General features: G+C 52.0%; 1 protein-coding gene across 2 annotated transcripts; it reads right to left on the bottom strand.

Moving 5' to 3' along the window:
* Positions 1-122: 122 nt before the first annotated feature.
* On the bottom strand, positions 123-27,674 carry DNMBP (dynamin binding protein). Of its 2 annotated transcripts, XM_065746960.1 has the most exons (17): positions 27,642-27,674; positions 20,424-20,596; positions 18,056-18,178; positions 15,581-17,476; positions 6,671-6,858; positions 6,055-6,154; positions 5,197-5,344; positions 4,710-4,727; positions 3,916-4,115; positions 3,170-3,300; positions 2,823-2,927; positions 2,532-2,660; positions 1,767-2,099; positions 1,443-1,625; positions 1,165-1,363; positions 629-1,068; positions 123-308 (listed from the first exon to the last, which is right to left on the bottom strand). In XM_065746960.1, the coding sequence occupies exons 2-17, from the start codon at positions 20,566-20,568 to the stop codon at positions 123-125; spliced, it is 4,524 nt and encodes a 1,507-aa protein (XP_065603032.1). In that variant the 5' UTR covers positions 20,569-20,596; positions 27,642-27,674. The 2 variants fall into 2 exon arrangements, with proteins under 2 accessions (XP_065603032.1, XP_065603034.1); XM_065746962.1 differs by lacking the exons at positions 15,581-17,476; positions 18,056-18,178; positions 20,424-20,596; positions 27,642-27,674 and adding an exon at positions 12,524-13,897.
* Between the last annotated feature and the right edge of the window lie 60 nt (positions 27,675-27,734).

Here is a 27,734-nt window from a genome sequence, read left to right as displayed (position 1 = left end):
AGTGCCTGCTCTGCCAGCCCACCTTCCCTCTTTCCCATGACACAGCCTTGGCCCCTTAGGGCAAGCAGTGGAGGCTATGGGCCCTGGGCAGTCCTGGTAGGCATATGGCACAGGGTGGGGCCTCATGTGTACTCTGTCTTCCGAATGTAGCTGGAGGGCACATAGCCCTGCTTGCCATGTGCTTCGGCCAGCCACCACTCCCGATTGCCTGTGACGTCTTCAAACTGCAGGATCCTGAGTCTCTGGTTAGCTGACACGCTCAGCTCATTGGTGTTTCGTCCTTTGAACGTGTAGAGAGCATAATAGACCTGCTGGGCAAAAGGAGGTGTCAGTTGGACAGGCACACAGCATGGCCCCAGTACTACACAACAAAGGATGTGCACTGAGATTTGCTGAAAACCAAGACACAGCGCTGAGTTTTGGCTTGTGTCCCAGCGGCAGACCCAGCCCAGCCTCTGCCAGAGCTGTCCCCATCCATCCACTCCCACTTGCATTCTTGTTCTGGGCCCATCACACTGGGACAGAGAAGTCCCAACCTCACATTTCATGCCTACAGAGCATGCTCAGCCCCTGCTCAAGTGAGGGTTTCAGCTCTCGCACCCCCAACCCCAGCTACCTCAGGGCTCACCTGGTTGCCTTCTGACTCGCCGCTCTCAAGCCCGGAGTCTCTGTCCTCCACCAAGGATGCAGACCTAAGATGTGCTTTGGTGGGGTGCCCATTGCGAGGGCTGGAGCTGTAGCCTGCCTCAGGCCGGCTGTAGTGGCGTGGAGATGTCACCATTACGGCCTCCTGCGGGGCTGTCCTGTCACCAGAGCTTGGTGAGTCCATCTCTGAGGGCGACTGCGGAGAGTGGCACAGGTCTCCCAGTGAGGCAGAGTCCTGGGAGGGTTTAGGAGTGAAGGCCACGACCGCCTTGCTGGGGCTGAAGGTCAGCGTGGCACTGCTGTGGGGAGAAGAGCTGCTTTGCTCAGACTCATTGGAAGAGTGGCTGCCCACTGAGACATCTGACTGGCTGCGGCGTGGGTTGTAGGGCTTCAAAAAGGAGCTGTACACGAAGCCTTTGGTCACTGCAGAGAGGAAGAGGAAAGGAGCTCAGATCGAAGATCAGGAGAAACAGAGGAGAAATGCAGCAAGCACCGAGGGGAAAGAACATAGCCACCTACCCCCGTTGTCTATAAGCCAGCGATTCTGGCTGCCCATGGGATCCTTCTTCTTGATGACTCCCACAATGTCTCCCTCCAGCAGTGAGACATCCAGGTCTTGGGCAGCATTGAAATTGCGATCTGCCTGGAAGAGACTGTCAGGGGGATAGCGGGCCAGGAGAGCTGCTCGGGTGTCATTGGACTGCATGACATAGGTGGGCTGCAGAGCAACAAGGAAAGCATGAGTGGCCATTCCAGGATGCCAATGGGCCCTGACATGGGGTACACGTGTGACTCACCAAGGCACCGAGCAGCTGCCGCCGGGCAGACTGACGCTCCACGGTCTTTCTCTCAAAAGGCTTCCTGGGAACTGCCTGCGACTCTGGGAAGAAGGTGATGGTCTGAAGCTGCTGAAGGACTTGACCATGCTTCTCCTGGAAGACGGCAATGAGGTTCCCCTCCTGTTCAGATGGCTTCAGCAACTGGAACCAGAGCAGGACCAGAGCAGTTAGGTGAATGTTGGTGAATGTAGCTATCGTGCTAGTGCCCCATCAGACAGGGTCTGCCCTGTGCAGAGATCACTGCACTGAGCCTGAAGTGTTGGCTGTGATCCAGGAACCCACCGACAGCAGAGGTCTCAGCTCCTCCAGGGCCTGGCTCATGAAGTCACAGTGCACCTCAGCAAAGCTCTGCACGCAGCTGGCAAACAGCTCCTTGGCTAAGTACAGGAACTTGGGCAGCTCGTCCAGCAGCTGGGCATTGAGGGCCTCGTAGTTGTTGCGGGCCGACTGCAGCTCCTCCAGTGTTCGCTTGTCCTTTAGCTTTTCCGCTCGCTCTGTGCAGTTGTGGAAGTCAAGGAGCTTGTCAAAGCGTTTCTGCACCAGCTTGTGGGGCCCTACAAACATGCTCAGCAGCTGGTTCAGGGGTGAGCTCACCAGCCGCTCTGTCCGCTCTTTCTGGTGGGTAGAGATGCAGGGAGAAGGTGAAATCAGGTGCTCTCTTCTATCAAGCTGAGAATACCAGCAGCCCACCCTCTGGTACACAACTTCTCCATAACAGCACACTGTCCATACTCCCAATACCATCCTACCAGAACTCTAGAGGTCCTTTCCAACACGCATTACACTGAATATCCTACAGACATGTGCCAGCGTGGGAGATACTACACAAAGGACCAGAAGGCTGTAACACTCCAGGTATGACTGAAGACAAACGTGTACCTAACAGATATGCTCAAGGCACAGCCAAAACCCACAGCCACCAAAGATTTCAGGAAGCAAGAGTATGGATGCTTGCACCTCTCCCAGGCTGTGTCACCTGCACGGCCAATCATGGGTGGGAGGGCCCCAGGGGGTGCCTGCAGCACACAACAATGCAGCCTCACTCACAAAGTTGGAGAACAGCTGGTCGCTGATGAGTCGGTTCACTTTCAGGAACTGTTCCAGGTCCTCTCTGCCTTTCTCCATGCACAGGTCCCACATGCTGTCTGCTGCTACTGCCTTCATGCAGGCAGACTCCTGCACCAGGGACAAGCAGTCAGCACATCACACTTGCTCCCCAGGAGAACAGAGCTCCCAGAGCAGGCTCAAGTTTCCAGGACAGCCCAAACGCCCAGCAGCTAATACCCAGGCAGGGCTGAGGGCAGAGGCACTGTTAAGTGGCATCATATCCAGACTCACCCGAACATGCTGCAGGTAGAGTGAAAGGTCCCTGATGAAGGACTTGATCAACCGCTCCTGCATCCGGAAATTTTTCTCTATCTCCTCAAAGGCTTCATCCTTCAGCTGTGAGAGAAAAAGGCTCAAGGGAGGCAACACAGGACTCTGGCACCTCCCAGAGTAAAAGATGTGGGGCCTCTCACCCACAAGCTGGAGAACAGAGACAGGTGGTTCAGACCCTAAGCTCACTGCCTTGCTCGCCTGAATCAGAACCACCCATCAAGGAAGGGATGTGGGAAGTCAGCAGGTACCACCATCTCCTCAAACATCATGGGGTGTAAGTGCACTTGGCAGCTGATGCACATTACCTGTGGTGCAAAGCCTGTGAGATGTTTGAGGTGGCTGCTCACACGGTTGGACTTCTTGATGATGGAGTGGATGTTGAGCTTCGAGATCTTCTCCATGAGGCTATCCTCATCCCCTTTCCGATATTTAAGCACTACAGAAATTGATGTAGAAATTAGAAAACTTAGCAGCACGTCTGTGTCTTACAGAGCCTCATCAGCACTTGTCTTGCTGGCTCTTCCCTAAGCCTGTGTAATCCCAAGTGTTCCATGTGTCACATAATATTGTTTTGTATTGTAGCCTATCATTTATCACCTCAAAAAATCCAGCACTGCACCACCTGTAACTCCCTTGTTTGGCTCTGGATATATCTTGCATTTTGTGGATGAAACATTCAAACTTTTTCACAGTGTTGTGCGTAGTATTAGCATAACATTTTCTCTCTCTGTTCAGCCCCAGAGAAGCTGTAGTTAGATACTATGCCCAGCTAGGGTTCCCCAGATCAGAAAAGATCTGGGAAAACTACAGCTTATAATCCACAGGGTGAGCTCACATCCTGGGCCCTTCCAACCAACAGCTCTGTAATTCTGTTCTGTATACAGATACCCCAGATACATAGATACAGATGTGTATTGCATCTCACATGTAGCTTTTCAAATGCAATTCTTCTACACTGCTGCTCAGATCACAGTCTACTGGGACAGATTCCCTTCATGCTCCTGCAGCTACAAGACTCCAATGTCAATGCACTCCCTCCTCAGCTCCTCACCGAGGTCCTTCCGACGCTTATACTCGTTGATGTTGACATTGATTTCTTTGACTGCAAGGACAGCAGCTGTGAGCGGTGCCTTGTCAGGGTGAGATTCAGGGGTGGCACTCAGCAGCTCCATCAGCAGCAGGGGGTACCGCATCACCCTTTGCACTGGCTTGATGAGGAAGGAGCCCAGGTTAACGTAGTTTGTGCAGCCCCTGGGGAGTCGGGACAAAGAAGATGCACCAGATTTCAAAACAGCTCTACTGTGCAAAGTCTGATTCCTTGAACCAACCCCAACCACATCCAGAGGACTAACACATCCAAAACTACTGTACTTGCTAAGTCAGGCCACCTAGACCTCCAAACCCACGGCACTCCCACACTCATAGTAACCTCAATCAACCCCACGTTTCCAGATCTTGCTCACACCCTTCCCAGGATCCCAGACAGGATTCTCTCCATCACCAGACCCTCTGTGAAACCCCACGCAGACAGAGCCTAAAAGATACCAGACCTCCACTTGCCTCAGGCTGTCCCCATCACCCGACTGCCAGACCTGACCTGCAACACAGGGCAGACTGACCATGTTCAGCCCTGCAGCAAGCACAGGGCTCTCCTGCCTGCTTATGCCTGATGGCTCCCCAAATCCATTTTCAGCCCACAACCCCCCCCTCACCATCTGCCTGTATAGTCCAAGATGCACTAGTGGGGCACCCAGACATGCACTGAGCTGGTGGTGGGAGGTGTGCCACAAGGGAGCAGCCAGGCCAAGACAGATAAGCGTGGACTAACAAGAAGGAGGCACTTACCACTCACTGTACAGGCTCCTGATGGCCAGAAGAGTGCCAAAAAGCAAAGAAAAGCAACAGGTTAACAGTGTGACAGGTGTGCATTCCCACAGTCAGCAGTTTTGCCCCCTCCTGCAGTAACGCTGCCATGGCAGCCCTGTTCCAGAGCCATGGCAATTGCTGAGCCAGACTAAATGGCTCGCTCCTTTGCTGTTGTAGTGGCAAAGGACTTGGGGAATAGGAACCCTCAATCCAGGACATGCCACCTTCTCCATGCTTTGGTGGCCCTACAGGCATCCCCGCACATGTCCTGTGGGGCAGCAGAGTATCACTGAAACAAAAGCCCTTTTAATTTGAACCTGGAGTCTTGTCACCTGAATGGTGGCACAGCTAGCCCCAGTTCTGTCACCAGCTGAACTGTCTGAGCGCTGCTGGCAGAGTATCAGGGATGCTGGAGAGTGAACCCTCTAACCCAGCTTGGTGGCCACCACAGTCAAGAGTTTCCAACCTGAGGCTATCCAGCAGGTCCACAAGTAGCTTCTGGATTTTCTCATCCTTCTCATAGGTTTCCAGCAGTGCAATGGCCTCATCGTGGTTCTGGCAATACACCCTGTAAACGTTCTCCAGCTCTGCACGCTGTGCCAGGAACACCGACCCTGCATACAGCAGCAAAGCAGGACTTCAGTTTTTCCAGTATCCCTATTGTTTCCAACAGCCATGGTGCATTCATGGTGAGATCCCCTGTGACTCCGTATCACACCCACAACTTGAGAGGACAGTGCTACCACAGCACTCAAAGTGCCACTCTCCATGCCCACACATCCTTCGCGCTTCCCTGTCACTGCAGGCTGAGTGGTGGCAGCAGGTGGGGACAGAAATGGCAACAGTGCATGAAAGGTCTATTGAGGCTGAAGCCATTTATCATAACTCAACAGGACACGTTTGCTCAAACTTTGAGGGGACAGGACAGTTTAATCAGTTGAAGAGCCCTATAGGAGCTCCAGAAGCCACTAGCAGAGATACCTCAACTGTTCCAGTTTTCCAGAAGATGACTGTCACTGGCAGTGTCACACAGGGACAGCAAAGGTACAGGATGCCCTGGGCCTGAGAAGTGAAAGCTGGCAGTGCAGGTATGAGGAGGGGGGCTCGCTTTAAGAAAGGAGTCAGAGAAGTCTATAGACAATGTGTTTCTCAATGCATTGTCTTCTCAATGCAGTAACACAGCCTTGCTGCTGGGCTGATGAGTACTGACAGGGACCAACGGGGAGGAAATTCTCTTATCCATCATTTACACTGTCCTGTCCTAACACCCCACTAGCAAATCTCATCCGAGTCTGCTCAGAAAAGGCAACAGAAGAGTTCATACCGATGGAATTTGAAGCCTCCAAGGTGGACAGCAGCTGCTTGGAGAAGCTAATTACCACTTGAATGTTTCCAAAAAGACCCTCAAAGTCTACATTCAGAACCTGGAGAAATGGAAGAGAGAAGTCCTGGATGGAAGAGCATGCCCCAGACAGACAATAGGAACTCCTACCCTTGCCTTCCTGCAACCTGCCGTCAGCCCTCAGCTCGCCAGCAGCCACTCAGTACAACCTGCTCCCACACAGTGATTTCTGCATTCACTCCCTCATTCTGGAGTGCACTGACACTCCCTTTCTTCCCATCAATTCCATCACCATGCCAAGACCCTGTATTTTCTTTTTCCAGACAATTATATTAACCCACAAACCAAACAAATAGGAACAACAGATCCTATCCTAGGAAATGAATCTGTGACACTTGCTGCTAGGTTTCTTGTTCTCAGCAACAGTGAGAACAAATCACAAAATGGATGGGTTATTTCTCTGACTGCGAGGAGCAGCAAAAACCACCCTGTTGCCCCTAGAGTAGCTGAATGTCCCCGGGCTTCAAGAACAAAGCAGACTCAGTATCTTCACTCCACCCCACCAGCACCACCTCACAGCCTTCTCCTATGCTTCTACCTGTGCCTGCTGAAGGGGCAACATGATCCTTTCCACACACATCTCCAGGTCTCGGATGTAGTCCCTCTCTGTCTGGAGCAGCTCCTCAATAACCTTGGACCTCTTTTCCAGCATCCTGTGCTCAGGGCTCTCAGTGGCAGATGAGGATGTCTCCAGGGATGGTGTCTGAGAGGACAGGAAGGTCATCTCTGCAAGAAAGACAAGAAAGATAACATTACCCAGTGTCATCTGGCCCAACTCTTGCACAAGGACAGGAGGCAATGTAGCACCTTTGAGATGACCAAACATGATGGTCAGAGAGCAGGGCTAGCAGGACTGCTCCCAGAGCATGCCTTAATCATCAGTACCAGTACACTGCACTGGGGCCCCACAGCGCTGAGTGCTGCAGGTCAAGGAGAGCTTACAGCCAGCTCCTCTCTGCCCCAAGCCTCAGAGTACCAGAAGCCTGAGCTGCCTTCTGCACACAGGGATAGTCCAACTACTCCCCAGCCACCTCCAGGCTCCTCCTGGCAGCCACACAAAACGTGCTGCAGGCTGTGAGACCACCCGGGCCCCAACACCCTGATGCTCACTGCTCCTACCCCTCCCCTAACCTTGCTGCCCTCCCAGCCCGGCTAGGGCCTGGCTGCTGTCCCCTCCCCTGGGGCTGGGAACAGGGTCTCCATTCTCCAGCTCCGGGGCATTTCCATCTGAATAGCCGAAAAGGCCTCCAGGCACCCACAATGGGGCTGCAGGCAGCAAAGCCTGGAGCTGGAGCGTGACCAGAAGCGCTGTGCGGGGTTGGGGGAGCCATCGCTGGCAGCTGGGAGGATCACAAGTCGGGTGGAGGTGGCCAGGACCCATGTCCCGCAGCAGGCCTGAGCCCTGGTGAGGCTGTGCACAGTGGGCAGGCAGTGAAGGCACACACAGTGACAAAGGCACGGGGTGGCTGCGTGCACCCCACGCTGACAGCAGTGGTACCACGGGAACTCCGTGTCCCCAGCACAGCTCAGAGACAGCCCCAGGCTGAGGTCACCATGCCCTTGCAACAGCTTCTGGCAAACCTCTGCAGGCAGGCAGTGCAGTGCAGTGCAAGCCGTGTTGCAGGCTTGGGGCATGCCTGCGGCTTACGTCCTCATCCTCTCTGTCCCAGAGTCAGGCTGCTGGCTTTCCTCCTGGTTTTCTGTCCCACCTGCAGCTCCTCGGCCAGCCCAGCCCCTTCTTGTTTTCATTCAGGTTCAGAGACATTTTATCCCAGCAGATTCCTGGGCCCCAGCAACTTTCTGCTCCACCTGCTTGCTGCTGAAAGCATGTGCCCTCTGGCCCCGAAATAGAGCACCAGCTCCCCATACTCAGCCAGACTGCCCTCTCAGCCAGGCTCTGGCCCACAAACTCAGCTCCCCCACATTGCACTGCTGTTCTGCAATGCTGGCACCCGCCTGCAGCTCACCCAGCCTGCCTCTGATACATGATTTTTAGGCTAATGGCCGATGTGACAAATGCCCATCAACTCCCACACAACCCCAGCTGCTCTGTGTCACACAGGGATTTCATCAGTCGTGGGCAGGACCCCAGCTGTAATATTTGTACAAATATTTTTGCAGGGTTTTACATTTACTGCTTGCAATTCCACAGCATCTGCAAAGCCTGGGTCGCAGACTGGGCCCTACCTGCAGTGTCCTCTACAAATATGCTGCCCCAGACATAGTGCCTGCAGGGAAATGAAAGAAAAGGATCAGAAGCGACAAAGAAACACTTTGATAATGGGGTCTGCAGCTAGCAGCTCCCAGAGAGCAAGAAAACAGAAACAGCAAGTGAGTTATGTTAGATGTTTGTTCAAGGGATGGCATTTGTTTGGCAGGAAAGAACAAGCAGGAGAGCAACATGGGAGAAGCAGGAAGGTGTTAATTTGAATGTAGAACAGGTGAGTGAAACCAAGGGCAGGTGGGCGTGTGAGCTGATACCATCCTTAATGACCTGACAAAGCACAGAGAGTTGCCCATGAAGTTGTGAAAAGGACTGCATTCAACAACAGCCATGCAGCAGAGAAACAAATCAGTGAGATGTAGAATGAAGGAAGCCACAAAAATCAAACCCAGCTCCTGGGAAAGGTTAAATTTGATTCAAGATTAAACGGGGAAGATTAAATTTACCACAACCAAATATCTGAATTGTGCACGTATCCACGTGCAAAATGACAACCACCCAGATGAAACCTCAAGCAAGACGTCCCAGGCTTCACTGTATGGCCAAACGATCGTGCTGTGCGTTCAGCCACAGCCATTTGGTGGCTGCAGGAGTCCATGACTGCAGGGATGCCCCTGCTTAGGCTACGCAGGTCCCTGGATCCTTGCTGCCGGCATTCCCAGCAGCTCAGTGCTGCACAGCTTGGCTCTAGCTCTGTGGGGCTGGGCACCAGGCACAGCACACTCAGCCCTGCCTCAAGCAGGGAAATCCCTCTCTGCACCCACGTCCTGCTCCGGTTCCAGCTCAGAGAGAGGAACTGGGGATCCCTGGCCCTGCAGCTGCTCCCCATGCTCTGACCAGCAAACCCTGGGCAAGACCGAGAGAGGGCAAGGGCCTGATGCTCCTGAGACTTCCAGCTCCGACACCTTTCTACGCAAGTCTCAAATCCCACACTGGGGGAAGGAAGGAAAAACCTTCCCTGCCTGAGTTTTCAGCACATAAAGGCCATCAAGGCGGCCTGCCTGACCTGGTGAAGCTGTCAGCCAGATCCACCCACTTACACTGTCAATGTTTCCATTATTTTGCCTGTGATTTCTGAACACTCATATTAATTCCCCTCTGGCTTTCTTGCTCTTTCTGAATATCTCAAGACATACTGAAAAACACTGCAATGCTGCAGCCAGCTCTCTGATGACTCTTGCTGTTGGTCACCAGCCCAGCACCCTCCTCCAGCCACAAACTCAGAATGCTTACCCGCTTCCTCAAACACTCAGAGCTCAAAGACTCAAAACACAGAACTTGTTTTTAATACTTTATAATTCCACTTCATCTATGTTTCTTACAACCTGTTTCTGATGTATTTAAAAACTCTCTCTTTTGTATTTCAGACCATTTCTGATGACTGCCACCGAGTGCTTTTCTTCCTGCTTGTTCCACATTTCTCTATGTCTAATTGCAGCATTCCATAAATGAATCTCATTCAGCATTTAACTAAACTCACATTCTTTCACAACTGTGGGTTTTGGTCTTCTAATAAACAGCTTTTAAACAGATCCCCATTTCACTCCACAGATCTTCTGTTTGGACATTATCTCCCTGCCCAAACCAACAGGCCCTCAAGGCACCCCACAGCTGGACTGGTCCCCGTTAGTTTGCAGGAATGCAACTGGTATTTTTAATGAAGCCACCAAATTCCAATCCAGTGACCAGTTTGTGTTTACCCATGACACAGATGCTGAAAGAGCATTCAGAAATACTCTTCCAAACACACCGTTCTCAACCACAACTCTTAGAGACTCAAGTTTTGCTCATTTGAAGCACCTGCAAGAGCTCAGCAATTCGTACTCCTAAATTTAAATCTTGAACAACTTTTTTCTACTCCCTTTGGTGCTTCAAAATTAACTCAGTGTTGCTTTGACATGCTTTGTTGGTCTCCCACCAGAGCTGCTGGTGCTGACACACAGGAGGCCATAACAACACATGCTGCTCAGCTCAGAAGCTCACCCACAATCCTCCCATCAACAAAAAGCCAGCTCTTGCAACCCAAGCTGCCAGTGCACACACAGCTAGAGCTGCTTACCCTGCTTCACTCTGGGAGTTAATTCACGTGCACTAGATCCAACAGGATTCATGTCCATCACACGCTTCTCATCAAGGCTCACCTGCCAGCATCCCCCGTCACACTGTGCTCCCACTGCTAACCTGGTCCAGGGAGGGCTGTGCCATCCATCGGCTGCTGCAGCTGGAGCTGGTCCTGCCCTGACAAAGAGGAGACAGCTCCCAGGCCGAGCTCAAGGAGCCCCAGTGCTGAGGACAAGCCCTGTGCAGCCTCACTCAGCACTAGCCTCTGATTTTGTGCCTGCAAGAAAAGCCCAGCCTTGGGCTCACGGCTCAGCACAGCCAAGCAGTGACTCAGGACAAAGCAAACCAGCTGCAAATATTTGAAGTATGTGGACGCTGGGAGGGGAGGGGTTACTGCCTAGCAAGAGGGGATGAAACTAGGGCGGGGAATAATTAATCTGTGGGAAAGGCTGAGCTCCCTGCCAAGAGCAGGATCTGGCTAGGGTGAAAACTCACTCTGGATTTAGATAGTAAGCCCATAACAGAATACATCCACTGCTCTGAAAACAACAGACTAAATATACTGAGTATTTTACTTCTCCCACGAAGCAGTGAAAGAAATCCAAACCCTAAGGATGAGCTGAAGAGGAACAGACTGGGGCACTTCTCCAGCACTACCAGGATTCATCTCAAAGCTGCCTCACCTGGAATCCACTGGTTCCTTCTGAGGTCTTCTGGCCAGGAGGAACTGCAGCAATGCACATGCCTGAGCCTTGGTGGGGCAGAGGGCTCACAAGATGCTCACTGACTGGTGAGGAGCCCTAGGAGAGCCCCCTCCCAGCTGCCCTTAAGGCAGATGGGACCCACACACTTCCTGGCTGTGCTTCTCTCCTCTACCATCCACTCCAAAGTTGAGCAGAGCACCAATAAAAATGTCAGAGAGCAAAAATACCAACAGGAAAAAAAGAAAAAAAAAGGAAAGCAAAAGGCCTTTAAAAGGATATTTTAAGCAGATAATCCAAACAAACACTGTTAGGCAGTCAAAGAGAACAATAACGATGGGTCTGTGCTTCAGCAAAAGCAGCAAATGTAAACAGATGAATGGATATAGAAAAACAAAATAAATGCCAGGAGCTTTAAAGCACACAAAAATGAGAAGGGAGATATCAAGACAGATAATAATAAGAAGAATTCAAATTTCAGTTTTAAATGAAGGAATAAAGTGCTACTTTATTATCCAATTTTATTTCCACTCAGGACAGGAGAAACCCTTTTAATGATCTAAACCCACTAGTAAGGACAGAGAGTAAAATTCTTGGTAAGTATGATGAAAAAAGACAGAAATATATGGTAAATATTCTGTTTCTTCCCATCAAAAAACATACGAGAGTGAGAGTGAGCATGACCATGACAGGAGGTATCCCTCCTTGGAGCACTGGGCAGGCACATCTGAATCTCATCTCAGACTTGTTTTAACCAAGGAGCTGTCACTGGGCTGCACTGGAGAGTTCCCCAGGCCCAGCTGGGATTTATCTGCTTTTTTCTTCAGATTCAGCTCCTGCAGGCAGCCCATGCCCCATTCTGAGCCTTGCAGAGCTCTGCTCACAGCCTCTCCTAGCTTCCCTGCTGCCCTTTGAACATCCTGGCACCACAAAACCGCTCCCTTGCCCTGGGGACGTGACTGAACAAAGTCTCACCCTACCAACAGGGTGCAGAAATGCAGACTCCAGAGCCTGCTGAATCAAATACCTCGAGAGAACAAATTTCACTGTAAACTGATAGCCAGCCACAGCCTGCAGCCCTGCTGCCTGGGTCGCTGCTGCACCATCATGCTGTTCTCTGCACTCCAACCTCCTCCAAGGACAGCACACATATGGATGCCTGAGATAGATGCCAACAGAAAGGGTACAGCTGCAAACAGGTCCTCAGACACACATCTGCCCAACACAAAGGGCTCCTTCACTTGCTCCACCCAGACCCCACCACCTTGCAACGAGAGACCTAATCCCACAAAGTTGTGTGCATTCCCAGGCTTTCCTGCAGGACCCCGCTGCCTCAGCACTAGGGCAGGGTGAAGGAACGCCCAGGGCCACCACACCGGCACCTCCCAAGCATTTCTCTACATACCTTGCTTCTCCTTCCTGGTCTGTACAAATTCTGAGTGCCGCAGGGTGCTGGGAGCCGTCCTCCTGTACAAACTGTTTCTCTGCAGCGAGGAGCCCGTCCTGCTCTCTTTCTTGGCCTCCTGCTCCCAGATGTGGCTCCAGTCCGGCCGGCCCGTGCGGACCCTCGAGTGCTCTGCTCCTTCTGGCTCCCCACGGCCATTGCAGCCCATGTCCTGTGTCCCTGACTGTCTGCAGCAGGGGTCTGACCCCAGGCTGGTGCTGCTGTCTCCTGAGGACCAGGATGTCAACAAGCGAGGTCCATGACCTCCAGCCAGATCACTGCAGTCTGTGACACGACCTTTCAGCTGCCTGTGCTGCTCAAGATCTTCATGCTCCTCCAGATCTCTGATGTTTACATACTGCCTTTCTTGCTCTCTAAATTCCCCAGAGCCTCCAACCTCTCTATACCACTTTTTCCTTTCCCTACATACTTGATAACCTCCATCTTCTCTATACTGCCTTCCCTCCTCCCTACATCCCCTGTCCTGCCTACATTGCCTTTCCCTTTCCCCACGATATCTTCCACCCTCATTGTAGTCCCTAGGATCTCTGTCCTCTTTATGCCACCTTGTCCTTTCCCCGTACTCTCTGGGGCCTCTGCCCTCTCTGCACCGCCTTCCCCCTTCTTTGCCCTCCCCAGGCCCTCTGTCCCCTCTGTACCGCCCTTCTCCCACCTCAGGATTGCAGCCTCTGTATTGAACACCCTCCCTCTCATTCACCCCACAATTTCTGTCCTCTGTAAATTGGCTTTTGCCTTTCCAAACGTTGTCTGCTTTCCTGTAGTCCATGTACTGGTTATCCGCCTTCCAAAAGCCTTCACAGTCTCCGTTCATGCTCCATTCATCCACAGAGATGCCTTCCCCTCTTCTGTCACCATCCCAGCCTCTGTCTGCTCCCCTCTTCACCCTGGGTCTCTCATTCCAGCAACCCTCACCGTGCAGGCCTGCAACGTCCCCTCTCACAGCACAATCTTCATATTCCCAGCTGAGGAGCCGGGGCTCCTGCCTAGGGTTCTTTGTGCCATGTTCTGTCCCAGGGTAAGAGCACATTGTCCTGCTGGGATGCAACTCCCCAAGCCCACATCGGGGCTGACGCCTCTTCTCTCTCTGCCCTGGTGCTTCCTTCCAAGGTGCAACGCAATGCAGGCAGTGCTTCCTGAAACCAGCCAGCAAGGGTAGGAAGAGGCGAATGCCCAATCACTGCCAGCCCCAGCCTCCTCCACCTGCTGCCCAAGCTAATCAGTAACCAGTTAGGAGCAGGCTCCCACTGCCCAAACCGGCTCCGCTGCTTTGTCAGAGCCTGCAGCCTCCTCATGGGCCACTTGGAGGCATGGAAAACGAGAGCAATGGGGCACGAGGAGGCTGTGCCCTAAGACCAACCTCCCCAGGGAAGGGAAAGGTGTGTGTGAGACCATGGGAGCCACACAGCAGATACTGGGTACAGGTCTCTTTCTCCTGCCTCCACATTCCTGCCAGCTAAAAGAGAAACCAAAGACTTCTGGCTTTGCTTCTAACCTGGTGCTGAGCCATCTTTCTCCCAGCCCTCACCCACAGCTCCTGGGAAGAGCAGGAGGCAACCAGCATTGGGGCAGAGCCAAGGAATAGACCAAAAGGGATGGTCTGGGTTATGGAGTACAGTCATTTGCAACATACAACAGGAGCTTCTAGGGGGCCAAAGAAACCTGTGCTCCTATAACTCCCTGAACTACAGTGCTCAGCAAATCCCCAGTTTTCCACATCCCAAACACAGAACTGAAAAAACAAGAGGTGACCACAACATGCCCTGGACAGAGAGCATGAGAGTCCACAGATATCACCCACATCCAGCTTCTTGCAGCTTTGTTAGGTACATACAACCCATGCTCCATACTGCCAGCCGCAGAAAGGCAGAAACAAACCCAAGACTCTCCTGCTCCAAGTGCAGGAGGGTGAGCACTAATCCTGTGCTGGTCTAATCTTTAGCACAATCTCAAGCGTACAAGACATGCAAAAGAAGGAACCTGCAGATTTAAAACATGCTTTAGAAAAACACATGCTTTCTGCTTTTCTTTTGACACACAGAGGAGTTGAGTTTCTCCTAAGATTATGCCAGCCCTACTTCATGCCCTTAGGTAGAGCACATATTTACTATAGAATTAAAGAAGCTACTTCCAAACCCTCAGGTTTCTTGAAGGGGTAAAAAAATCCCCTGGGATTACCATAGGGCTAACTCAGTGGGCAGAATGTCTCAGCCAGGGCCTTAGTTCCTGTCTAAAACTTTCAGTTTGAGTAACCAACAGAGCATGGGTTCAGCAGGACCTCCCTCCCTCTGTCAGGAAGCAATGGGACAGCAGGAGACATTTCCCAGAAAGATCCATCCCACCAGAAAATTTCCCAGAGATCCATCCTTGATTTGCCTTTTCCTAGCTTCAAACCTCCTATCTACTAAGCATCCTTCTTGCACTCCACTGATGTGGAGGCTGTGGGTCACCCCATGCACTGATATCATCTTTCATTCCCACGTGCTGTGCATCAGACATGATCCTGCAGCAGAGTGCCTGGACTCCACAGTGCTGATTAAGTGGTGGGAGGCTGAAGGCAATGAAGTCAGAGTGAGTAATCCCAAGACAGGAGCTGGCATTTCACTCCACCTCCCGCACGCAGTGCCCACATTTCCTGCACACTGTGGGTTTGGGGAACAGAAGTGCACTGTAAAAGCTCTTTGGAGAAGCTGGGGAAAAGGGACTGTGGGAGATGTATGTGGTCCTGTTTCCACTTTGTCTACTGTATTACCAAGTATAACAGAGTTAACAGCACTGATCTTAACATTATCATATCTTAGGGTATTCAGAGCCCAAATGTGCCCATGTAAACCAGGCAACTCTCTCCTCCCAGAATAAAGCTGAATCATGATTTGTAGCACCACAATGTTTACAAGAACAACCCAAATCAAGAATTAAAGAAGGGTGGCTCAAGAGGTGTGTGTACTTGGGAGGGGACAGCTGTCCCAATGAACCTCAATCCCATGCTGCTGTACTCACCTCTCAGCTCCTGCAGCTCCGCACTGAGGCTCTCGATGTTGGAGTCACAGAAATCAAGGTTCTCCAAGGTCTCTGCTCTCACCAGCTCGTCCTGCTGCTCCTCCAGCAGCAAGCTGAGTTCAGCATGGGTCTTCCTGTAAGCCTCCAGGTCTCGCTCCACCTCTCCCATCCTCATCAGCAGGATGGAGCAGGGGGAAGCTGATCCTGTCTGCGTTGCATCCTCATGGCTTTCCTCCACGCGCTGCTCTGCTACACTGGGCTGCAGCTGTGAAGGGACCACGCTCCTCCGCTGAATGCTTGATGGAGGCCGGGGAGCGGGCCGGGAGGGCTTCACTGAGAATGACAGAGATCGGCCTTTGGGTATGGGAGTTGTTGCAAGGGTGCTGGGCCGAGGAGGGGGTGGTCTCAGGGCTTTCCTCCTTTCTGACAGCTTGGCGTGTGGGACACACTTGGGAGACCCACGAACAATGTCCTTCTCAGAGCTATAGTCCAAGATAGAGAAGTGTCGAGAGACCTTGTCCTGCTCAGCACTGGTACTCGACAGGCTCTTCTCAAACTGCACCAGCTGCTCTGTCAGTTTGGAGTCAAGGTCCGTGCCACTGTCCCCTTGTGCTGCCAGTGAGGAGCATTCACCCGCGCTCCCAGACCACGTGTCCAGGCCCATATGGGCGCCTCCCCAGCTAGAGGAACAAGGTTTGGACTTTTGTTGATCGTCTACGCAACCATCCAGGTCCTGGATGCTGCTCTGGTTCTCCTGGGGCTCTGAAGCTGCACAGCTGTTAGGAGGAGAAATGGCCTGGCTTCCACAAGTGTTTGGTTGAGAGCAAGGAGCCTGTGAGGGCACAGTGGGTCTGCCTCCATCATGCTCAGGCAGGGCTGGAGGCTCCAATGCACCTGCTTGGCCAGGCTTACTGCTCTGCTCTGGAGGCAGCTGAGTAGAGGTGAGGCCATTGATTGACTTTGCACATTTGAAGGGGAGGGTATCTGCTGTGGCTTTGGGATGTGGTCCCTGGAGTTCTGTGTCAGGAAATACCTGACACTGCCTCAAATCAGTGCCCAAAGGAGCCTCAGATCCCCCTGCCATGTGAGACACAACAGTTTCAGGCTCAGGATGTGCAACCGAACCATACTCCTTGTCCCAGCTGTCTTTCCCTGGCAAAGGAAGAACTTTGGAGCAGGTATTCTCTGAGTCTTGATGGATAGTCACTTCACAGCTGCCTCCAGCCTGGGGATCACCAACACCCATTTTTTCCCTGCAAGGGTCGGAGGCCTCCAGTCTCACAAATCTGTGTGGGAAGATACCACGTTTCCCCCTCAGCTCCCCCTCTAGCCAGCCATCCTCCAGAATGCCCACAATCCGAATCCTGTCACCCACATCAAAATCCAGTTCCTCTGACTCCAAGGCTTGGAACTGGTACAGGGCAACACCATAGGTGCTCCTTGGCTCCTGCCCTTTGTCCTCTCTGATGTCCTCCTCCTGCTTGGTGGGAACTGTCCCATTGGTGTCACAAGTCCCTGCAGGCTCTTGATCCTCTGAGGTTCCCGCTGCTCTCAGAGGAGTAAGCAGCTCCACAAAACCCTCTGGGAAAATGCCCCTGCGGCCTCGGAGCTCCCCCTCAAACCAGCCAGGCTCTGGTATGCCAATGATGTTAATCACATCCCCTTCTCTGAAGTCCAGTTCCTCCTCCAGCTGAGCAGAAAGGCCCATCAAGGCCCGGGCTTGGCCCAGTGAATATGCAGGCATGTCCAGGAGAGAGCTGTGGGACAGCTGTCGGCTCCGAACAGAAAGGCACAACTCCCGCACACATGATGAAGGAAAAAAGCCCTTGGAACCCCAGCTGCTTCGGCCCTGGAGCCAGCTGGAGGCCAGGTTACCTCCCAGGACCACCAGGTCTCCTGCAGGGAATGAGAAACACCAGTTCAAAACTGCCCTCCTGATTGCTTCTCAATTCTTGTTCCTGCCTTTCTGTGGCCTTACTGGCTGTGGGTAAGGTGTGGGACCCCACACAAAGCACAGTGTGTTCTGAGGGTGCATGAGAGCACAGACTGGAGGTGAGGCATGAAGCATCAGCAGCCTCATGCACACATATAATTAAGATTCATGGTTTTAGCTCCATGATTTTCTCACTGCTAAACTGTTAAGTTGGTTTACAGCTTGATTCTCCCCCATGCCCTCTCAAACACATCTAGGATTTGGGGATGGGAGGGCAATTAAATGGCAGCTGTAAGCCTACCATAACCACACAACCCTAGTATTTGAAGTTTCAAGGTTAACAACAGACCATAAGGAATTGGTATTGAAGGGTAGCAAGAACACACACAAAAAAATGGATCTGACATGACCCATGCCATGGAATGTCAGGAAACTTTTTCCTGACACTCTAGGCATAACACTGCAACTAGACTCACCCTATGCTTCTGTAGGAAGGGGAGAGGGCTGTGAGATGCAAAGCAAAGGAAGAGAATGGAGATTACCTCTCTGCAATGACAAGCTCCCTGGCTCTTGAGACGTGAAGTCACTGGTACAAACAAACAGCTTCTCTCCCTGCTTCAGAAGGGGAATATCCACAGATACCACAAAGCTGCTAGGAAACTGCCCTGAAATGAGAAGCAGCTGTCAGCAGTGAGTCCTTCCTGTAGCCCACCACAACTTCCAGACCCTGGGATCTCTTCCTCTTGATAAAGGAAAATGCTGTACCCACAGCTATCCAGGGCACATCAACAGCATGAAGGAAGAGGAATGGGTCTGGGAAGCAGAACAGGATAGTACTAAGTTCCTGGGAACAGACATACCACGTTTTCTCCTCTTTTGCTGCTTGATTCCCCACTTAGGGCCATGACAAGGACAAAGATCCAGTAGTGCTAGACCACAAGACCAGTGCCTTTTGACAGGGCACATCCACCTTGTGCTCCTCACTCGGTAAGGCTTGGCCCCAGCACAGCTTCAGCACTGAAGTCACGATACCAAACTTGGGAAGGCCAGGCCTGTGATCCAGAGGCTCTGCTACAGCTCCAGCACTGCTGAGGCTCCAAGGACCTTCCCCATTTTATCGCCTCATGCAGCTATTTCACCATGGCACCCACTGCTGGATGCCCAGCTAAACTGAGCTGGCCACAGGCAAGCAGGGCCATGTACCCTTGTTGGCTATTTGAGGACATTACCCAGCTACTGATTTCAGTCCCAGGATCACTGGATATAGCAGACCACAGTGCAAAGCCCACTACAAATGTCATTCCAGTATTTTACAATTCGTAGCAGGGAGAAATGATGGAATATGGGCTAGCAGCACTTCCAGCATTCACTCATGATGTCCACTAAATATGATGTTTACGTTCTTCAGTAAAACTTGGAGACATCATAGTGAAGACACTCAGCACTTTCAGCTGGGATTAGGCAGTTTCCCACCTGCTGTCATTAACCTGAGGTGGAACCAACAGCACACAGGCTTCCAGTTTCAGTGGCCTCCCTTACAGTTTTAACTAACTCCCTCTCTTTTTCCATGTCGTAGTTTCCTGCAGTGTACATGGAAACAACCTAAGAGTGTTAGGAAGGAAATCATGGAGCTACATTAATTATTCCCCATAGAGTATTAAGTATTATTATTGGTAGGCTGCAGCACTTCCACAGCTTCTACTAAAAAGCGCTTTTTCAATCCCCTGAAACTTTAGCTTAGAAACTGGGCAGAAAACTGCAACAGCTGTTCCAAGGAAAAGCAGGAATGTAAGTGGGTTTTGAGTTAAAAGGTCACTAAAAACGTGCAGCTTGACTTCAGTGTGTTTCTTTATCTCTGAGTTACGGTATACATCTGTTTGTTGTTCCTTCAGAGCTTCATCTTGTTGAGAATGAGTGTGTCAGTTACACTGGGAGAAACAGCGGTGAAGCAGCTGTGGGTGATTTCTGCAGAAGAAATTTGTACCCAGCGACTTCAGCAGCAGCAGGATCAGGCGTGCATTCACTCAGTGCCATTTATCAGCTAAGTGGAGCACAGGAGAAAATCCCTCCTCTCCACCTTTGCTCCTGTCCATCTTTGTTTTACCCAGAGACAGGCGTCTGACAGTCCACAGCTGGTAGCAGAGCCCAGACTGCTGCTGCAAGGCAGCCCCATCTTCAAGGCCAGGCCTGGAAGCGCAGCACTCCCCTCATGCTGAGGAAGAAGTTTTGCTTATGCTTTGAAGTGGCCTGGTTTTCATCTCACTGAGAGCTTGTGTCTTTTTAACATCAGTATAAATACGAGAAAGGGCTGCTTAAAACAGGATGAGACTTTCAGTGTTTCACTGAGAGCATTTTGATGCTTACAAAGTTTCTCACACTTATCCAAAAGTTTAACAGACATGCACACTACTTTAGGCACACAGATATTGATGGCAGCTTGTTTGGGAAAGTGTTTTAAAGCAGAAAGGAGGAAGCAGGGCTGAGTCAGAGGGCTCCACAGAGGACATGGAGTCTCCCACTGACTTGATCTGACAAGATCACTTGGCATTTCCACTCTCAGTTGCATCTGTTTCCTTTCCCCTTCCAGTGTCACAGCAGGTCAGCACATAAACTAGCCAGGAAATGGGCTGTCCCACTATAAAGGATGCAGCTAGCACCTAGTGTTATGAAGCTCCTGTCTCGAGGAGTGACACAACACTGACCTCTCAAAAAACAGCTGAGCTGTCTGAACACTGAAGGTGTGGCTGGCAGGAGAGCAGTAGCAGGGAACCTGCATCCTCAGTCCCAAGTGAAGTCCAGTGAGAGATTTAGTAAAATGCATACCCCACTGGCAGAGTGAAGGCCAGGGAAGATGCCCAGAGCAGGAAGTGTGGTTCTAAGGGACCAGGTGTGGGCACTTCCAGCTCTTACCTGTGACGCCTTCCTTTTTGCCGAGCAGCCAGAACTCATCCACCACATCCAGCACCTCAATGACGTCACCCACAAAGAGGGGCAGCTCCTCAGAAACACTGGGACAGAAATCGAAGACCGCTCGTACCACAGAGCCAGCCTCCATTGCGGGGAGCTTGCAAGCAGACCTATGGCTGAAACACAGCAAGAAGTCCGTTAGCAGCAAGAAACACCCAAAGTAATCACACTTCAGAAAGGGAAGCCCTTCCCAAGCGCAAAAGGCAGGGATACTGTGAGAGGGTCTTGTTCTGAGCTCACTGAACCCCTCCTTGGGCCTCAGACCTTGCTGCCACAGGATGGGGGTTCTCTAGCAGTCCAACCTGCCTTGTGCAGCCCCTGCAGCTACCTCTGCTGGGACGTGTTTGTGCAGTACCAGGGAGAGAAACTGCAAGAAAATCTGGGACTGAATTATTGTCAGGAAGGAAGTGAGAGGAGAGGAGGAAGCTCCATGCTTCCCTGACACCAGGGCAGACCCAGAGCCTGCTGGGGCCTCTTCAGGCATGCAGCAGACATCACTGCTCACCCAGTCCCCTCTGGCAGGCTGGGCAAATGCAACCCCTCCCCGTGCACACTGCTTGCATGAGCTCTTGTCCCTGGAACCATGGCCAGTGCCAGGCTGAAGGACGCAAGACCCTCTCTGAGGCCCTGGGAATGAGGCTGAAATCCCCTTTTCACAGAGGACTGTGGGCCATGTCCCGCATGGAGAAAATCTGCCCCTTCCCTTAAAGCAGCTGCAGAGCCAGAACCCTGCTGCTGTCCTCCCACACCATGGTGACAACACAGCAAGGCACACTGTGCACAGACAGCCCTGTGCAGCCCCTAAGCTTTGGTGAGTCAGGAACACTAGCAGACACAGAGCAGAAACACAGCCCTGCTACAGAGGTACAGCAAACTTCCACCAGGAGTGCCAGCAGGGGATCCAGCCAGGGAAATGCTTTCTGCTGACGGGACTGCTCTGTTTATCCAGGCCGACTCACCTCCTGGGAACAAAGTGGGTCTTGTGCTCTGTAGAACCACATCCCTCCCGCCCCAGCCATGCCCACACACTGCCACCACCGCACCTCTGCTCCAGCCCAGCACCCTTACGCTGCTCTACTCCAAGCACGTGAGCTCCTTGGGGCACAGCCCCACCACGGTCAGTGTTGTGCTGTCTGAACAAACAAAGAGCCCAATATCCAGCCCCAACAGTGCTGTGCCACCAAAAAGAGATGAATGGACTGCAGTGAACTGGGAGCACAAAGAGCCGCAGTTCGGGATAGCAGGAACCTACTGAGGCAGAAAAAGCAACAGTATTACAAGCATGACCATGTGAAGTAGGGAAAAAGATGGAAGGGTCATCAATGAGCTCGGAAATGCTAAAGACAAGAAAGCAGCCTTGCAATGAGTTGTAGTGGCTATGTCACATGGCTGAGCTCAGGGTCCTAGAAGTATCTGCCATGAGCTCTGGGGACTCTGTTTCAAATGAGAGAGGATTGAGAGGAGCAGGCACCAACTTCCATGTACCCATTAACTGCAGTTACAATGGAGACCAGTTTAAGTACTGACACTAAGACACTTTCACGTTGCAGCAGTCACCCACTGACTTTGGAAAGAAGGTAGGGGATGGGATGCTCACTAAGTGCCAGAGCACAAACTCTCCTGTGAAATTGCTGGGGACTTCTGACAAGTCCATGCAGATCACTGATGGCAATGGCCACCCCTGACAAAAAAATATTTGATACTGCTTCTGCACATCTGTCTCTAGAATTGCTCTGCATACAGCACCAGATCAGCATCTCACCAGCCAGATGGCAGGGAGCGTAAACCCATACAGCTGGAGCTACTGGGGAAACATGTCCCAGCTCACTGAAGGTCCACAGCCAGCACCTGGAAAGAGTCCTCTCCAGCAAGGGACTGTGAAATACCTCCGAAAACAGGGCTGTTTGCTCTCCTTTTCTGTACAAGTCTAGATGTGTTTGAGATCAGTCTTGCAGGGTTAGCTCACTCCACAACATGATTAGAACACAAAATATTATGTTTTCCATGGTCTTGGCATTGTCTTTCTCCACAGAGTGATGACTGACATTTTCTCCAAACCCTCACCTACAGAAGGAAGTGTCCTGGAATCTTCCAGACTGGAAACCTGCACAGCCCAGCTCCTCAGCTTTAACGGTGGACATGAGCTTCTCCCAGCTCCATTCCAGGGCGGCCTGGCGAGAACAAACATCCAGCAGCAGCTTGTGCAGAGGCTCCCGCAGGAAGAGTACAATGCAAGGAGAGCCAGGCTCCGCCTGAGACTGCAGTGAGTCACGATCTGACTGCTGGCTGGGAGCCATCCCCTCTCACCTCCAGATGGGCAATCCCCCTGCCACAGGGAGGGACTGCTCCTCCAAACCAAGCAAGCGCTGGGACTGCATCTTGGCAGAGGTCAGGGGTGCAGATGGCAGCAGAGTTTGCAGCAGGACAAGACCACTGCCTCCACCTAGCAGCAGACCCACATCCAAAGAGAGCCTCACTGTGCAAGTATGAAGCTGCAACGCAGCAGCAAGCTCACCCCACTGAGAACACACAGTCTGTGTCTCGCTGCCTGATTCTGAGCACAGCAGGTAACATGTTCCTGGCACCCTGACACTACTGGGCACTGTGTAGCGAGGCAAGGTGAATTCCCAGGGCATTAATCACCGCTCCCTGCCTTCCCCATGCAGTCTCAGCACATATCACCTTCGTGGAAGACAGCCCAGCCCTTCATGCCATTAGCTCTGGAGTACGTCTGATCCACTGTGGGCTGATGAAAGGACAGACTGGAATGAAATGAGAGCCATTAGCTCAGTTACAAGATTGCTGTGAGACCTTCAGAGCAGGCAGAATCACCCCACAGCAGCCAAGAGGAGGCATTTACACACTGACTCAGACAACTTCGCTTCTTTGTGGTTGGATAGGGCCTTCTCAAAATAAAGGGCTCACCAACAGAACAATGACCACTGTTGTGCACTTCCTCAAGGTGCCATCACTTCCATAGAAGCAAATCTACTGAAGACAGTGATACAGATCCACTTTTTGACTCTTTTCAATGGCAAGGATGAGTAAATTAATTTCTAATGAGTTTCTGTACCTTAGAAACAGGAGTTCTTTCTTCTCTGTTTTTGCTGAAACATGCTGAAGCAAGGATTTGGGGCTCTCAGAAGGTAAGACAGCAACATGATAGACCACTGTAGGTTGATTACCAACAGTATTACAGTAAAAGAAGAGACCACAGTGACTCAGAAACAGCTAATCCAGTGACATTCCCAAAGTGCTGTTCAGGTGATGAGATAAAAGCAATAAAAAAGCAAAAGAACACAAATCCTTAGGCACTGTGCCTACCTGTTCTCCTTGACATAATACTTCTCAGCTTCTCAGACACAGTGCTGTCAGGGCTGGGTATGGGCAGTGCTATAGCACAGCTCATCAGGGCAGTAACCAAGAAACGAACATATCTCCAAACAAAAGAAATGCAGTGCAGGCTTCCACATGCACAGGTGGCTTGCACAAGGAACAAGTATGTTCTTGTGCAGCTGATGTCTCGCTCTTTTAAAAACTGAAGAGTTTGCCTAGCAGTAAGGAGTCTAATTCCCAAAAATACATGAAAGCCAACTTCGTCACAGAGCAATTAAGGAATATTAACAAATACCACCACTGATTTTTTATTTATTTTTTAATAGTTGAAAACTGTCATGCATTTTAACTATGCTATTTCACACTTCTTCCTGCTCATGGTAACCCAGTGCTTGTCCACAGAAGATGCAATCCACGCCCAGAAATGGAGATGCCCCTCTGCCTGCTCTGCAAGAGATCTGCTGCATGCCCCAGGGACAAGGCATTGTTCACAGGAGCATACCCAGACTGCACACGTGAGTCCTCGGAGCTGTGCCATCAACTGTAGTCACTCCCTCAGCGCTGCACAGAATGCATTGCTCTGCGAGCTGCCGGAGGTCTCTGCTTGCCTGCACATTCCTGGGTGGGAGAAACAATACCCCATTGAGCGAGGCCCTGGAGATGGTGCCAATGCAGGGACTAAGGCAAACTGCTGAGCCAGACCCACCAGCCCCGACAGAACAGACAAGCAGGGCAAAACCAGCCTTGGTGGTGCACAGAGGAGTCTTCCGCCACCAGACATGGGCTGACTGCTGCAGCCCCTCACTAGGATGCTCTGATCATCTCTGCAGATCCTAAGGAGCCCCCAGCTGAACTTCACACAGACACCATCTGGATCTCAAGAGGAAGAATCTTCTCACTTTAAAAAAAATGAAGGCTTCATTTCCTTTGTGACTTGACATCCAAAAATCATGACAATAAATACACTTGTCATCGAGCTCTCCGGAACAAGGACCTCCTGGAACAATGGCTGCATAAGCAACTACTGACGTCCCACATGCAGCAGTATTTGACACAGGAGCTCTGCACGTACCACACAGGTCATTCAGACCATGTTTTTTCCCTCCAGCTGAACACTGCCTGTCACAGCACAGTCACCTGCCCCTCAGTGGGACATGGCTCAGTGTGGGCTGGCAGGGTTCGTGGGGCAGGCGTGGGCTGGGGAAGAAGGAAGAAGAGCTCGTGTTGGGCCAGATGGCAAGCAAATGAAAGTCATTTGGAAACTGGAGCACACCATCAATTGTTAATGCAAAACAGAACACCTTGCCAAAACATGTGAGCACGGACACTGTGATGGATACTTCATGTATAGCCTTGTGGACCTAAGCACGCACGCAAAAGGTCAGAACATCAGCTTAGGAGATAAGAACTTCCCAAATCCTAGCCAGGCTGCACTGAGCAGCTGCACACACCATTACCAAGCCCTGTCTTCTCCCACCCCAAAGCACACATTTGCCTCTCTTGCCACGTGGCAGACAGACAACAATTGATACAGCTTAAAGTCAGGACCAGACAAAATCCAAGCAGCAGTACTGCTGGGCAGTACATGTGGCTGGGCTGCTGCAGGTAGGTAGTAATGCACGATCACAAAATTAGTCACTGTATATCGAGTACATATCCAAAGCAGGTTGAACTAGGGATACAAAGACATTCCTCGACACTTCAGCACTTTGCACTCTGAAGAGTATTTTTCAGTTCAGCTGGGCTTGTTCAGTCTTAAGAAGTGAGGACTCACTGTGGCCTTCCAGTACTTGCAGAGAGCTTACAGGCAGGAGGACTTACTACACAATCTGATAGCAACAGGACAAGAGGAAACAGCTTTCGACTAGAGGAGGGGAGATTTAAGTTAGATGTCAGGAGGAAATTTATCAGTCAGAGGGAGGTGAGGCCCTGCCACTGATGCCCAGAGAGCAGTGGGTGCTTTACCCCTGAGGTGATCAAGGATAGGATGGATAGGGCCCTGATCTGGAGTGGGGCAACCAACCTGCTGCAGAACTGGATGATCTACACAGTCACTTCCAACCTGACCATTCTGTGATTCTATGATTTTGGGTAGAAGCTCCCTACAGTGCTTTGGTTGTTGAATAAGGAGTCCAGAAACATCAAACTCCAGTTTGAATTGGAAGTTTTGCTCTTTGGCCTCCCTTCACTCCTGTTCGGTGCTGCCTGTTATCTCCAGAGAAATTAAATAGCCTAGGAGAGACTCTGTTGATATTTGATATCATGTGGACCTATGCCCTGCAGAGTCTCTCAGTGCTCCTGAGAAGGAAAAGTAAAAGATGTGTCACTCAGAGCCAGGGTTGAGCAACCACTACAAGATGATTAGGAAAATACTTTTAGGAAATTATCAGTTACCAGTGAAGTGCTATGCAGAATTCTGGGTGCCCCACCTAAGCATACATCATCGCCACTGCAAAGTCCATCGGAACAGCCACCCCCTGTACCAATACCACTGCTGCATGCTGAACGGAGATGCTGTGAGCAGCTACCACACCTGGTACTCTGTAGGTATCGCACTCTTCCTCTCCCGTACCGCTCAGTTCCTCCTGCCATGATGTACATTTAAAGTTTTTGATGTCACTCTAAGTGGAACAGCAACAGAGTGGGCGCCAGGCATCAGGGAAAAGGGGCACTGAGAGAGGCTGGAAGGAGAACTGAAACTTGTCCTTGGCAAAGCAGTGGATGTCAGGAAACAAACAGCAAAATAAGGCAGCTCAGAGATGTGGGCTTTAACTGTGCTACAGAGGGCTCTGAAAACACACAGGACACATTTGAACATGATGCTGAGCATGACTTGCAGCCAGAAGAGTGAGTCAAGATGAGGGGGATGATGGTGACGTCTCTCAGCACAGTACAGAATTTGGCAAAGCTTCCAAAAAAACTACAAATCTTGCATCTACAAACTCTTCCAGGCTTTTTGTGTAGGTAACAACAGAACAGCAATGGAAGAGGCCAGGGGTGAACAAGCTACTTCGGACAAAACTGAAAGTCACGGAAACTTGAAAAGCCTGAAAACAGATGTTACTTGCAGTGTATTACACAACTTAAAGCGTCCTGGGCACTCTGCAAGGAGAACGAGATATCTAAGGATCACGCCGGGGGCAGAACTTCCAACAGCAGAAAGGCAGCAGAGCTCAGAAGTCGGACCGCACTGAGGACAGGATCAGCAGCGGCACTACCAAGGGGTCATTGCCAAAGCTGCACCTTCGGAAGGTGCTGAGAACGCGGCAGACCTCCGCTCCCCGGTGAGGTCAGCACCAGTTCACCCCTGCTCCAGTACTCGCAGTGCTGAGGGACGGGCAGCGACTGGAGTGAGAAGAGGAAGAAACTTCTTCCAGAAGATGCTCAGGCAGGGACAGCCGGGGAAGACGCAGCTCTGGGGGTCCCCCTTTCCCTACGAGACCCACCAGGCTGCCCCTCACCGCGGCATCACCGCTCCCGTGCTGGAGAGTGACAGCCCGCGGTGCACGGGCACGGCCGCAGCTTTCCGAGCCGCGAGGCCGCTCCACCAGAAGGCGCGGTGAGAACGACCCAGGTGCCCACGCAGCCCACGTGCCCCCAGCGCCCCTCCATGCCCGGGCTGGGAGGACAACCCCACCCCCGGCGGCCGCAGCACCGCGGCCGGTGGGGCAGCGCGAGAGAGCCCGAGGGCCGGAGGAGCGGGCGCGGAAGCGCAGCGCGGTGCCGAGAGGCCGCGAGGGGGCCCGGCGGAGGCGCGGGCCGAGGGGCGCACGGGGCGGGGGCGGACGGCCCGGCCCGGCCCGGCTCCCCGCGGCGGGTCCCTACCTGCTCCCGGCCCGCTCCGGCCGCCGCGGCCGCTCCGGCCCCGCGGGTCCCGCTCCCGCCTCCTCCCCCACCTCCTCTCGGCCCCGCGGCCGA

This window comes from Cyrtonyx montezumae, unplaced genomic scaffold, assembly GCF_038088225.1.
Source record: "Cyrtonyx montezumae isolate F1298 unplaced genomic scaffold, pur_monq_1.0 scaffold_4, whole genome shotgun sequence".
In the NCBI taxonomy this organism is placed as follows: Eukaryota; Metazoa; Chordata; class Aves; order Galliformes; family Odontophoridae; genus Cyrtonyx; species Cyrtonyx montezumae.
This window is presented reverse-complemented; position numbering and strand designations above follow the sequence as displayed.